The sequence below is a fragment of the Mus musculus genome, chromosome 1 (genome assembly GCF_000001635.26).
Source record: "Mus musculus strain C57BL/6J chromosome 1, GRCm38.p6 C57BL/6J".
Lineage (NCBI taxonomy): Eukaryota > Metazoa > Chordata > Mammalia > Rodentia > Muridae > Mus > Mus musculus.
Window position 1 is genome coordinate 82,333,519 of NC_000067.6, and position 12,900 is coordinate 82,346,418.

At 44.1% G+C, this 12,900-nt stretch overlaps 1 protein-coding gene across 5 annotated transcripts in view; it reads left to right on the plus strand.

Moving 5' to 3' along the window:
- Rhbdd1 (rhomboid domain containing 1) overlaps positions 1 to 12,900 on the plus strand; it is a 128,910-nt gene that overhangs the window by 17,062 nt on the left and 98,948 nt on the right. For 3 of the 5 annotated variants that reach the window (XM_011238714.3, XM_006496574.4, NM_029777.3), the window contains exons 2-3: positions 6,801 to 7,312; positions 9,212 to 9,344. In XM_011238714.3, the coding sequence (XP_011237016.1) occupies positions 6,880 to 7,312; positions 9,212 to 9,344 (566 nt within the window). In that variant the 5' untranslated portion in view covers positions 6,801 to 6,879. Of the gene's footprint in view, positions 1 to 5,527; positions 5,779 to 6,800; positions 7,313 to 9,211; positions 9,345 to 12,900 lie in introns of those variants that run through there. The other 2 variants (XM_030243522.1, NM_001122685.1) reach the window with 2 other exon arrangements.

A 12,900-nucleotide genomic window follows, 5' to 3' on the forward strand; every position in this document is an offset into this window, starting at 1 on the left:
TTTCTCTCTTGGCTGTGTCCACCTTTGCATGCCTGGTGCATTAAAAGAGGGATGCATGCTGTATATGTTTGTTCTTCTAGTTTCCTAGAACCAGTATCTTCATGTCTTTCGATAAGTATAAGTGGTGATTTAGGTGTTGGGCATCTAAGCGTCTTGTTCTTTCCTGTCCTCCTAGCACTTGACATTTGGAGTAGGTGAATGGAAGGTGGAGTGACTGAATCATTACTGTGAGAAAGGAGACTTCACCTTTCACAACCAAGACACCAGGCACACTGGAGTCCTCCTATAAAATTATGACCTGGGAGCTTGCTGCGAAGTCAAAGCTGAACAAACCGAATTTGGAAATCATGATAAAAAGAATCATCAGGATTAAGATCTGGAGTTCATAGGAAACATTAAGGATAGAAGAAAATAACCCCCCGAGTAAGGGATTAGATTGCGGTTCTCAGCCTGTGGACTAAAATCCTTTGGGGTTCACGTATCACATATCTGCATATCAGATATTTACATTGTGATTCATAACCGTAGCAAAATTACAGTTTTGAAGTAGCAGTGAACTAATTTTATGGTTGGGGGGGGGGGGTTGTCATCACACCGTGAACTGCATTTACAGTTTGTAGCACTAGGGAGGTTGAAAATCACTTTTAATCGTTAGAAGGACCATGAAGGCACAGGAAAGCTAAGTACCCATGGAGTGGGAGCTGAAGGCCTGTGGGAGATGAAGCTGGGAAGGGCTGCACAGGAAGGGGCTCAGCCTGACCAGAGGAGCTGAAGCCCAGCCCGAGCATGAACACAGGGCAGAGACTCAGGAGGTTCTGCCTTTCGTGTGTCTTCTTGGTCACTGGGAATTCTAATGCAGGAGAGCTGCCTCTTAAGTCAAGACATCATCATCAGCTGCTGCTGCAAGTGACCGGTCATCCATAGAACCTTGCTTCACCATGCATATAGAAATAGATGAGCTGCATGAAGTCACAGGGGCTAGAGGATTGAAAGTTTCCCAGTGGGAAACCATGGCCATTTCTACAAGGTTGTCTGGCAGCTTTTCTGTTGGAAATCGGGTTATTTTTATTTTATTGTAGCCACAGAGCTATAATAATAGTGATAAGGCCAAGGCAATAAATACACTTGATGTGTTAAGTATGTGTGTGGGGGTGTGTGTGCATGTGTGTGTGCACATATGACTGGGCCCAATCACCCACGAGTGCATGACCTTTGAGATCATTACTGTAGGTGTTACGCTGACAAGGTTGCTAAGGATTTCCACAAACTGCTTTCTGGTCAGATTGGAGGTCCACACCACAGGAGGAGACTCATGCTTTCTGGTCAGATTGGAGGTCCACACCACAGGAGGAGACTCATGCCTGCTTCTCTGGACCTGGTCAGGAGCCCTTGGCTGGGGAGGCTGAGTAGGGGATTCTTCTATTGATTTTGCTAAACAACCATGTTGTCCAACTGCTTTCCAGGTACTCTTGTTCATTCCCCAAAGTGTTGTCCTTATCGCTCTCTTAGTTGGGGTTTCTATTGTTGAGATGAAACACTATGATCAAGAGCAAGTTGGGGAAGAAGGGCTTTATTTGAGTCACCCTTCCACATTGTAGTCTATCACTGAAGGAAGCTAGAACAGGAACTCAAATAGGGCAGGAACTTGGAGGCAGGAGCTGATGCAGAGTCCATGGAGGGGTGCTGCTTATTAACTTGTTTCCTGTGGCTTGCTCAGCCTGCTTTCTTATAGAATCCAGGATCACCAACCCTCCAGGGGTGGCACCAACCACAATGAGCTAGACTTGATCTATCAATCACTAATTAGGGAAATGCATGAAAGCATCCATTCCCAACCTGTGGGTTGGGTTCCTGCCCTTTTAGGTTAAATGACCCCTTTACTGGGGTCACCAAAGACCGTTGAGAAACAAAGATATTTATGATTTATAACAGTAGGAAAATTACAGTTATAAAGTAGCAGCAAAAATAATTTTATGATTGGGGTTCACCATAGCATGAGGAATTGTATTTAAGGTCACAGCATTAGGAAGGTTGAGAACCACAGCCCTGTAGGTTTGCCTACAGTAGCCTGATCTTATGAAGGCATTTTTTTAAAATTGAGGTTTTCTCCTCTCAGATGACTATGCCTTATGTCAAGGTACATAAAAATAACCAGCACAGCTGATCTCTTGTCAAGTTGCCATACAAATACAACACTGTTAGCTGTAGCCTTTCCTTTGTTTATTCCCAAGGGCACGTATTAATACGGATATCACAGTAACAAATATTCCAAGTCTTGAACAACCTGTACAAAGTAAAACATTTTAAAGATCAGTCTATTTAAAAATCCAATGTCTCTTTTAAAAAATTCTCTTTAGAAATTCAGTGTCTCAACTGTGGACACCTATAAAATACAAAATAAACTAAATTCATCCTTACGTCAAGAAGGAAGAACCAGGGCACACTCACAATCTGTGACCCAAAGCAAAACTGAACTCCAACAGTATCAATAACTCAATGTACAATGTCTGTGATTCACTCATGATCTTCTGTGTTCCTCAAGGCCTTGGGTCACTTCTCCAGCTCTGTCCTTTACAGCATACATAGAATGTCTTCTAAGCTCAGGCAGGCTCTGCTCAATTGCTGCTGCTGTTCTAGGTGGCTACCCCAAAACTGCTGATCTTGGTGAGCATGTCCAAAACTGCCAGAGTCCCTCAGAGCAGCTGGGCTGCACTTTCACCAAAAGCCTCTTCTGTGCTCCCTTGGGGGAATCATAACCCTGCCACACAGCACCAAACCTCAGCTGTTCTTCATGATCCCTTCATGCATTCAAAACCAGCAGCACTTGGGTGATTCTTACACTACCAAGTTCAGTTGTCAGCTCAAGGTACAGCCTAGGTTGCCTCTGGAACACAGCGGCTATGTGCTGACCATGAGAACACACTTCCCTGAAGGCTTCATCTCAGTGCCGCTGGCCTCTTCTTCATCTCTGTTCATTCTTGAGCATCCATTGGCTGTGCAAAGTAAAGTTTTACTCTAGTGGTTCTGGTGCCTTGTTAATCACAGCTGATACTTCCGCTCCATCTGACCAGATATCACAGATTCTTCACACAAGAGGCCCAGGAGAATTTTTGCTTCCCTCTAAAACATCACAAGCCAGGCCTCCATTATATGAACTGCTCACAACATTCTTCCAAGTTCCTACAGAACAGCTCACTGAGCTCTCAACACTCAGTAGCTTCTCTAGCCTCAAGTCCAAAGCCCTTTTACAGTCCTCCCAAAAGCAACATAGCTCTATCACAGCAATACCACCCCCCACCCCTCACCCCACCCCCATCACTTAGGGTTTCTGTTGCTGCAATGAAATACCATGACCAAATCAAGTTGGGGAAAAGGGGGGTTTATTTAGGTTACACTTCCACATTATAGTCAATTATTGGAGGAAGCCAGGACAGGAACTCAAGCAAGGCAAGAACCTGGGGGCAGGAGCTGATACAGAGGCCATGGAGGGCTGCTGCTTAATGGCTTGCTTTCCCTGGCTTGCTCAGCTCCTTTCTTATAGAACCCAGGATCACCAGTGTAGGGGTGACACACCCAATGAGCTGGGTTCTCTGCCATCAATCACTAATTAGGAAGATGTCCTAAAGGCTTGGGTACAGCTAGGTCTCATGGAGACATTTTTTTATTTGCGGCTCTTTTCTCTCAAATGACTATACCTTATGGCAAGTTGACATGAAAATAGCCAACACACTTTCTTCAAACAAGCTGTGTATTGTAGCAGGCATTGGTTAATGGAGAAATCAGTTACTGTCCAAAGGGCTGAGCGTAAGTGACGGGGTAATGTTCTGCCCCAACTTGGACAACTGTAATACCTGCATTAGTTATGTCTCTGTTGCTGTGATAGAACACCGTGACTGGGGCAACTGACATAAGAAAACATTAAATTGGGTCTACGGTTGCAGTGGGTTAGAGTCCATGATGACAGAATGAAGCCAGTGTGGGAGGAACAGATGAGAGCTCACAAAAGCAAGGCAGAGAGCATACTGAAAATGGCTTGATTCCTTTGAAGCCTAAAAGCTAGCCCTCTGTGACACACCTCCAGCAAGGCCACACCTCCCAACCCTAACCAAACAGTTCTACCACGTTGGGACTAAGTATTCAAACGTGAGCCTATGGGAGCCACTCAAACCACTGCAACACCATCAGAGGCTCAGGGAACGCCTCAGAAAAGGGAAGAGCAAAGAAGGTAAAAGCTGAGGGTGGGGAGGGAGATGTGCAGAGAAAGGATGCCTTCTGGATGTGAGAGCCAATGCCCTCATGAACTCACTACAGCCTTGGTTATATACACAAGGCTTGATTGGACTGATCAACCATTCCTCATGGGTGAAAGAGGGACCAACGAGGCCACACCCCTCTGCAAAGGATTATCAGCAGTCAAAGCTTATTGGGGGGAGGGGTATCTCTTTCTAAAGTGGTGTAGCCACAAAGTGGCCCTTGATCCATTCAATAGCTTTGTCCCACGCCCCAGCTCTAAATTCACAAGAAGAAAACATGAAAGTACAAGTGAAGGGCACTTGTGTGGAAGGTGCCAGTGGGAGAGGAAGGAGTAAGCTGGTAAAAATGACTAAAATCCATTATTTAATATATAAAAGAATAAAAAACAGGAAGAAGTGCATTTTGGGGGTCCAGAGTATATTTGAGCTTTGTGAGAATTGTCTTTTGCAGGTTTGATTTCAACATAGCTGATAGTGAAATGAGAATACTAGCACTTTACCATCATTTCCTTTGCCCCTAGGACTTCTAGCAAGCCTGGGATATCACTAGTTATTCCAATTTAGTATGAGGATCCTGAGAACCAGCAGCATTAAGTGATGGGCTATTCATAGCACTCCTAAGAAGACACTTTGTAAAATTAATGTTCTTTAAATTTTTAAGTTTTGTAATTAAAATATAATTCCATCATTTTCTATAAAGCTTTTGCATTGTCTAGTATGCTCAGTTACTGCTACCTGGAGTTGGGAGCTGAGAAATTGCCACAGGAAAATACATGTTAGTAAATGAGCACTTTCTGGAACATCTTTCAAATCCCTTGTCTACTTTTCCAGTATCTGTACCTTACTCCCCCCCCCCCCCCACCTTCTGGTTCTTTTATTCAAACACTTGATCCTTTTTATGGCCCTGTTAGACTGTCCCTATCTCCCCCACCCCAACTCCTCACTACCTGCTTCTTGTGAACAGGAACCAATCCCTGTCCAAAATCAACCCCTATATTAGTAATTGCTGCCTACCAAACCACTCCAGAACCACCCTCACTTTGGTTCAAATTAGGAAGGGCCCATGGGACTCCTGTTTACATCTGTGTCACCTTAGACTTCGTTGAGTCTGAGGATTAGCTGACGGTGGCTGGGACCAGGGATCATGAGAGGACCAGAGCCTGTGCAAACTAGCCCAGACTCGAGCCCATACTGGAAGCCTGCAGTGCATCTTGGGGCTAGGTTTAGGCTTTTTGTATTATCTGCCCTCTGCTCTGTCATCCCAAGCGTGTCACAATGCCAGCCCCAGTGGAGAGGGTGGAGAGGAGGACCACTGCCTCATGGAGCTCTTCCTTGTCACTAACTCAAATGAACTCTGTCAGACAGTAGTCCCGTCACCACCTTCTGCACAGTTGTGTATCCCTGCTCTTGCGTTCCTTCTCTGTGCTTACAACACCCTGAGCCAGTGGGTGTTTTACTTCCTGGTGACAAGTGAGCATAAAAAACAAGGACTACATTTTTTTTCAATGTAGGATTTGGCACATACGTAAGTTTTTATAAGCCATGACTAAGAATTTGGGGGCATGGACACCTGTTAGTATGAAGATTGGATTAGACCATAACATGCTCAGAAATCTTAAAACCTAGTTTTTGGCATTTTGAGAGTTTCTGCTGAAAATATTAGAAGAGATAAGGAGACTTGGCAGGGATTTGATAAAAAAATATTTGTCTACTCTCCTTGTAAATTTACTATCAGAGTCCGACTTATCATTTTCATCCTTTTTATGTGTATACGATGTGTGTTTAGGGTTGTATGATATGTGTACATGCATATGATGAGTGTGTATGACAGCATCTGTGAGTGCTAGCACACGTGTGCCATGCCATGCATGTAAATTAACGGTCAGAGGGCAACCTCAGATGTTGGTCCCTTTGGTTGAGGCAGGGTCTCTCACTGTTTTTCCTGCTGTCTACAGCAGGCTAGTTGGGACTCTGCTGTCTCTGTCCCTGCCCTCATCACGGGAGCCCTGGTTCACAGATGCAGGCAGCCATGCCCGCTCTGTATATATTTTGGATAATTGGATTTAGCTTTTCATGTTTACACAGCAAGCTTTACACCCTGAGCCTTCTCCCTTGTCTTGTTTTTTCCCATTATTATTACTATTGTTGTTACTGTGTATGTATAATGTGTAGATTGTGGATATGCATGTCACGGTGCATCTGTAAAGGTCAGACGACAACTTTGTGGAGTTGGGTCCCCCCACCTTTGTGGGTCCTTAGCTTACCAGGCTGACCCCCCCCCCCTTTTTTAAATTAGTTTCTTTTACTGAGAAAGACGCATTACAAGTTCATGACTATTATGGTCAAGGAAAGCATACCTGTCCTTAAGTTCACTTGAATCTGGGATAAAATTTCTATTTTAGAATGTGAAATGGAAAGAGAAGTTAGTAATATCCCTGTTGGACTCAGGCATGCGAGGCCACGCCAGCCTGTGCCCATCTTCTAGCGCGGGTCTGAGCAGTCGGGCTGTTCTCAGGTGATGAGTTTTGCATGCCCTGTGTGTTTCAGGTGCAGTTCTCCGTGTACCTCCCTGGGTTCCTAATCCTCTAGCACAGATCCTTATCCACGCTCCTGATATCCTGCAGTCATGCAGAGGAGAACGAGAGGGATCAACACCGGCCTCCTCCTGCTCCTCTCTCAAGTGTTCCAAATTGGGATCAACAACATTCCGCCTGTTACCCTCGCAACCTTGGCTGTCAACGTCTGGTTCTTCCTGAATCCTTGGAAGCCCCTGTACCATTCCTGCATCAGCGTGGAAAAGTGTTACCAGCAGAAAGACTGGCAGCGTTTACTGCTCTCTCCCCTGCACCACGGAGATGACTGGCATTTGTATTTCAACATGGTGTCCATGCTCTGGAAAGGTGTGAAGCTGGAGAGAAGGCTGGGAAGCCGATGGTTTGCCTACGTGATCGCCACCTTCTCCCTGCTTACGGGGGTGGTGTATTTGCTCTTGCAGTTTACTGTTGCCGAACTCTTGAATCAGCCTGACTTCAAAAGGAACTGTGCTGTGGGCTTCTCAGGTAAGGCAGACGCTCTCTGAGGGCTCTGTGAGGGAAGGTGGCTGTTTCCTTTGCTAGTTGATACGGGGTCAGGATCCTGAGTGGCTAATGGCTGCTGGGGCCTGCATCTTGAAGAGCACACCGAGTGGGATAAAAGAAAGCATTGTTTGGACTGCCCCACATTATGCTGCATCTTCATTCTTGGACATTTAGGGTCCTGGTCTGCTAGAATGTGGTTTGGGGTACCAGAAGCATGCAGCAGGCTTTCTCATGGTAGAGCTATGGAAGGAGTCGAGGGTATCTTTACAAAAGGATGTTCTGAAAACAAGATTATACCTGGGAAGCAGACTCGGGGGGTCCCCTGGTTACCAACTTCTCTGAGTCAGTGTAACACAAAACACTTGTATGCAGCAGGTGGCACTAAGCAAATGAAATACTTACAGATAGGCATCAAGGGGCAACAAAAGCCTGGGGTCACTGTGAACTGCTCCCCAGGGTTCAGATGGCTTCCCAAGGCAGATGAGACCTTGACTGTACATATTCCACTTTCAGATGAAGCCTCTAGAAGTCAGCCTTCCTTTACCCCAGTACAGCCAATGACCATAGGAATTCCCGAAAGACAAGCTTGACTTGGCCCTGGACTGGCCTAGCCAGTGCTGCCTCTGTCTCATGTTGCATTTCGTATCTTCCACAGTAATGCTTAAGAATCAGTAGCATGAAATTGGGAGATCTGTATCGGTTCAAGGTTACCTAGAGAATGATGTGGCTTGTGCCTCTCAATAATTTCATTGAAACGAATATCCAATCATGATGGAAAGATGGCTCAGCCATGAAGAACACATATTGATTGGTCTTCCAGAGGATCCAAGTTTGATTTCCAGCATCCTTGTAGGGCTACCCACAGTCACCTGTAACTTCAGCTCCACTGGAATACATATATTCTCTTTTCAGTGTTTTTCCATAGAGGCTACAGGAATCCATGTTATTGGTATTTATTTGTTGTTAATATTTATATAACATAAAATGAGGTTGCCTTCTTCTGGCCTCTCTGGGCACCTGCAGTCACATATATTTACCTGTACTCATATACGTAATTTAAAATAAAAATGAATCTTGAAAATATAAGTGTCCAACTCATTACCATGGTATGTACCCCATATCTTGGGAGCCACCATTGTCATGGTATGCGCCCTGTATCTTGGGAGGAGACACATAGCCATTCACCATCACTGTTTTTTTTGTGTGTGTGTGTTGCAGACCCAGAAGGAATGGTGTCATCTTGGTACTGTAGTAAAGTAGCTAGCTCAGCTAGTAAGAAGTAGACATGGGATTTGAACCCAGTGGAGATTCTCTCTCCATGGGCATTGCATCTCATTTTACAGATGTTTCACGGGGCTGAAATTGCCATCAGGATTTAAGTTAGGCATGCTAAGTATGAGATGTGAAGAGGGAGAGAGTAGTAATCCTGAACAAGAAGACAGACCCCCGCCCCCCCGTTCCCCTGCTGTTGTCCCGCCCTTCCTTCCCGACTGCAGCCTTCTGTGTGTAATTATGAAGTACATACACCCTGCTTTCAGTGTTTTTCCATAGAAGCTACAGAACACACATTACTGGTAATAGTTCATTGTTCATATTCATATATCATAAAACTAGCTGCTTTAAAGTGGCCAGTTCCCTGGCATTTGATACCATTGCTGGTGGCCCATTCTCACTGTCTATGTCATATGCTTGGAAGCAGTTTGAATTTCCGTGTCAGATCCATCGAAGGGATGACCACTATGCTCCATTGCCCTATGGACTTTGTTTCAAAGCATAAAGTTGGATGTAATAATTAATTGTTTTCATATTTAATTACTTTTCTTTGTGCCTAGTCTCCCTGTTCAGATTGTTGATATCAGTGTGTTCTTTATTCTCTTCCAGGAGTTTTGTTTGCCTTGAAAGTTCTTAGCAACCATTACTGCCCCGGAGGCTTTGTCAACATTTTGGGCTTTCCTGTCCCTAATAGATTTGCTTGTTGGGCAGAGCTGGTGGCCATTCACTTCTGCACCCCAGGGTAAGTGAGTCTTTACTCTCAGGGAATAAACAGAGGAGTGTGTTGATTCTTGTGGAGAACGAGTTGAAATAATAATAAGGGAACCTTTTTTTTTTTTCTTTTTCTTTTTTTTTTTTTTTTTTTTTTTTAATATAGTGGTGGCTTGCAACCCCAGTGTTTAGAAACCCGAGGTCAGCTTGGGCTATAGAGAGACTCCCTGTCTCAGAAACTAAAACTTTTATTTTCTTTTTACAATGAAGCCTATTTTTCAACTTTGAAGACAGATTTGAGTTCCACTATTTTGACATTAGATGTTCCTCGGGTTGAATCCTGTCATCTACTAAACTGTGTGGTTTAGGAGTTTGTTTCTTCTCTTGTAACTAGGAATAAGAGATCATAGTGTATAGACTTGAGAATCACTATTAGCCAGTCAGTGGTGAATTCTAATAAGAATATTGTAGAGATCAACATAGATACCACAGAAAGAATTAAAAAAAAAACAAAACAAAACAAGCACACTGGCCTAATACTTTGTGGTCATGATAAATTAGAAATCGTCTTGGTTATAAAGCTCTTTAAATAGAATACCTCTGCACAGTAAATAGATGGACTCTGCTGGGTGTGGTGGTACAGGCTGTAATCTCAGCACTTAGGCGATGGAGGCAGAAGGATTGTTAGTTAGAAGCCAGCCTCAGCTATGTTTCCAAAATAAGACAATGCCAAGGAACTCTTAACCATTTGGGTTGTGAAGCCTGACTGTATTCCTTTGCTCTTATTCCCTTGTTAATGTGGTTTCATCAGAGGCTGCTTTCAGAACCCTCCAGGGTTCTAAGAATACCATTTGGACCTGCTAATCCAGGCAGGTCTTTGCCTGGATTGTTGAGGGAGGACGTAAAGATGTAGAGGTTGATACATAGGTTCCAGGAGCCATTAGACTCATTCTGATCTCACCTCCTGATTTCCACGCTGAGTTTTCCAAGTTTGGTTCTTTCTCTGCCGTTTGGACAGAGGAGGATGAATTGTGTTATATGCCCCATTTCTCCTACCACCTTCAGCTCACACAATCTGTATTATGCAGCTGGAAACACCGCTTGTTTGCTTTTTCCTGTCAGACCTGGGCACTGTTTACACAGTGGGAGATTTCAGGATTAAGAAAGAAAGGAGGAGGACTTTACTCATTTATTCATTCATGTTATTATTGTTCAGCTGGGAGCTTTTATTTTGGCCTTACTTTATATGACTTGTGATGTACTCAAAGGAGAACACACTTCCCTATGGTGTATGGTAGTCTACACACTTGGATCCTTCTTTATGCTAATTCTCCATCACTGTAGCCATTGACAGCCGGTGTATAAATGGCACATGTGTGGCACCGAACACCACTCATTTACAATTGCATTGCTATTTGTGACAGGTCAAGGAAGAAAGCTCAAAAAAAAAAAAAATCTTCAAAGTTTTCTTTGAAAGGAGTCTAGTAATCTCTGTGTCTCATCTGAGCAGCCCCCTCTCTGAGTCCCCAATAGTCTCATGTGTGTGCCAGGTTGCACTCAACATTCATATGACAATCACTGAAAAACAGTGCTTTAAATGTTCTCATGGAGTGATTTCTGTGTAGCTCACCATGCGTTCCTTTGAGGGTCTCTACGTGGAAAGGGGATGGTTGCATAATAAATAGCCCCATTCCGTGCGTAGGGATGGGATAGTCTGAGCCCAAGTATTAAGTGGAACTTCCTGTCTCCGAAGCACAAAAGAATCAATCTTTTGGTTTGTAAGATGAATGATAAACTTCTAATATATAAGCATCTACTTAGGCATGTGTCCAAATGCAGATTAAGGTGACCACTAGCCTAGAGAACTGAAAAAGCAAGTTCTTCTTAAAGACAGATAATCTCAAAAAATTAACAGAAATAGTTTTGTCATAGAGCAGGGGAAGGGGGAGAATGAGAGAAAAAGAATGGGGGAGCCAGAGCCTCCACCTTCTGATGGTTCTCAAATAGCTGCAGAGACATGCTAAGTCTTTCCATCAAAGCCTGTCTCTCTTGTTAGCACTGTGTGGGCTGCTCTACTACATATGGGAGGGATAGAAAGTCTGCAGAGCAAACATTTGGTGCTTATCTGGGTCTCATAAAGCCATGGATGGTAATTGCCCCCAGGTACTCTTAGGTGTTACAAAGGGACAGGTTCAGAAAAGGCAGCCAGTGGGCATTGTGCAGTGCCTGAACCTGACACACTTGTCACTTTCCTTTCTCTTCCTGGGACCCTGGTATGTCTGTGTTTGAAGAGGTGTCCTTGCTGGGAGCTTGGGGGACAGTACTGCAGCTCAGGATGGAAGGGTAGGCCCCTAGAGGAGGTTCTTGCTCTGGGCTGCCCTTAGTTCTATAAGAAAGCAGGCTGAGCAAGCCAGGAGGAGCCCTGTCCTGGCTCCCTTCAATGATGGACTCCATGTGAAAATGAAAGTCAGATAAACCCAGTTCCCAAACTTGCTTTATAGTCATGATGTTTCATCAAAACAATATAAACCATAACTACACTGACAGAGGAGAAGGTGTATGTATATGCAGGGGAAGGCATATGTATATGAAGGGGAGCTGTATGTATATAGAGGGGGAGAGTATGTGTATGAAGGAGAAGGTGTATGTATTCAGTATTAGGAAATACTGCACACTGAGGTGTGGTTTCCTTTGGAAAGGAAATAGAAATACCTAAATCATGAAACATAGCAAGACTCTGTGGCACATCCTTGGAGATAAAGCCGTCATTGTTCCCCGAAGTATGTTCTTTCAAACACTAGTTCCTCTGTGAGGTTTCTTAGCATCTATGAAATAAAATCCAGGGATGCAGAACCCAGGCCATAGAACATTTTCCAAGAGAGGCCACAGAGACAGGAGAATGTAAAATTAGAATAACACTGAAATTGCTGAAGGGGCTCTAGCCGGCTTGCAAACATGGCTGTGGCAGGCCTTGCCCTTCTCCCCCATTCCCTCTGCCTTGCTAAAAACCATTAGATTCCATTCCTAAAGCTAGTTCCCAAGGACTATTCCTTTATTTGGCCAGTTCTTCCTCCTGAGACTAACTACCTAGGTCCAGCTGTGAAAGTATTAAAGTCCAACAATCAAAAGCCCCTTTTGGCTCCTCTAATTAACATGCCCAGTTAAAATTAAACACCTCATCCTAACACGGGGTTTCCCTTTTATTAACCACCATTTGTCTGTGGGCCATGCTGTTTTCTCTCTATCCAGAGACAAATACCTTTTCCCTTTTCCCTCATCCACTTATCTCTTGTCATTGTCCCTTATGCCTGCCCTTTGTTCTCTGGGGGGGGGGGGGGGAGAGAGGAAGGTGAGTTCAGTTAGGACAGATTTTATCTGAAGTGCCAGTCAACACACAGGGTTCTAGCTATATAGTACATTGTTCTATCTTCTCCTCTGGGATGAAGAATAAGGTTGGGGGCGTGACTATATGTAGTATCTCCTGTCCCATCTGTTCTTTAATAATTAGGCCACTCAATCTCCAAGAGGTAGAGGTGAATTCTCTTATCTTTTTTACTAATAGATTTTTTTGACACATTATTCAATAG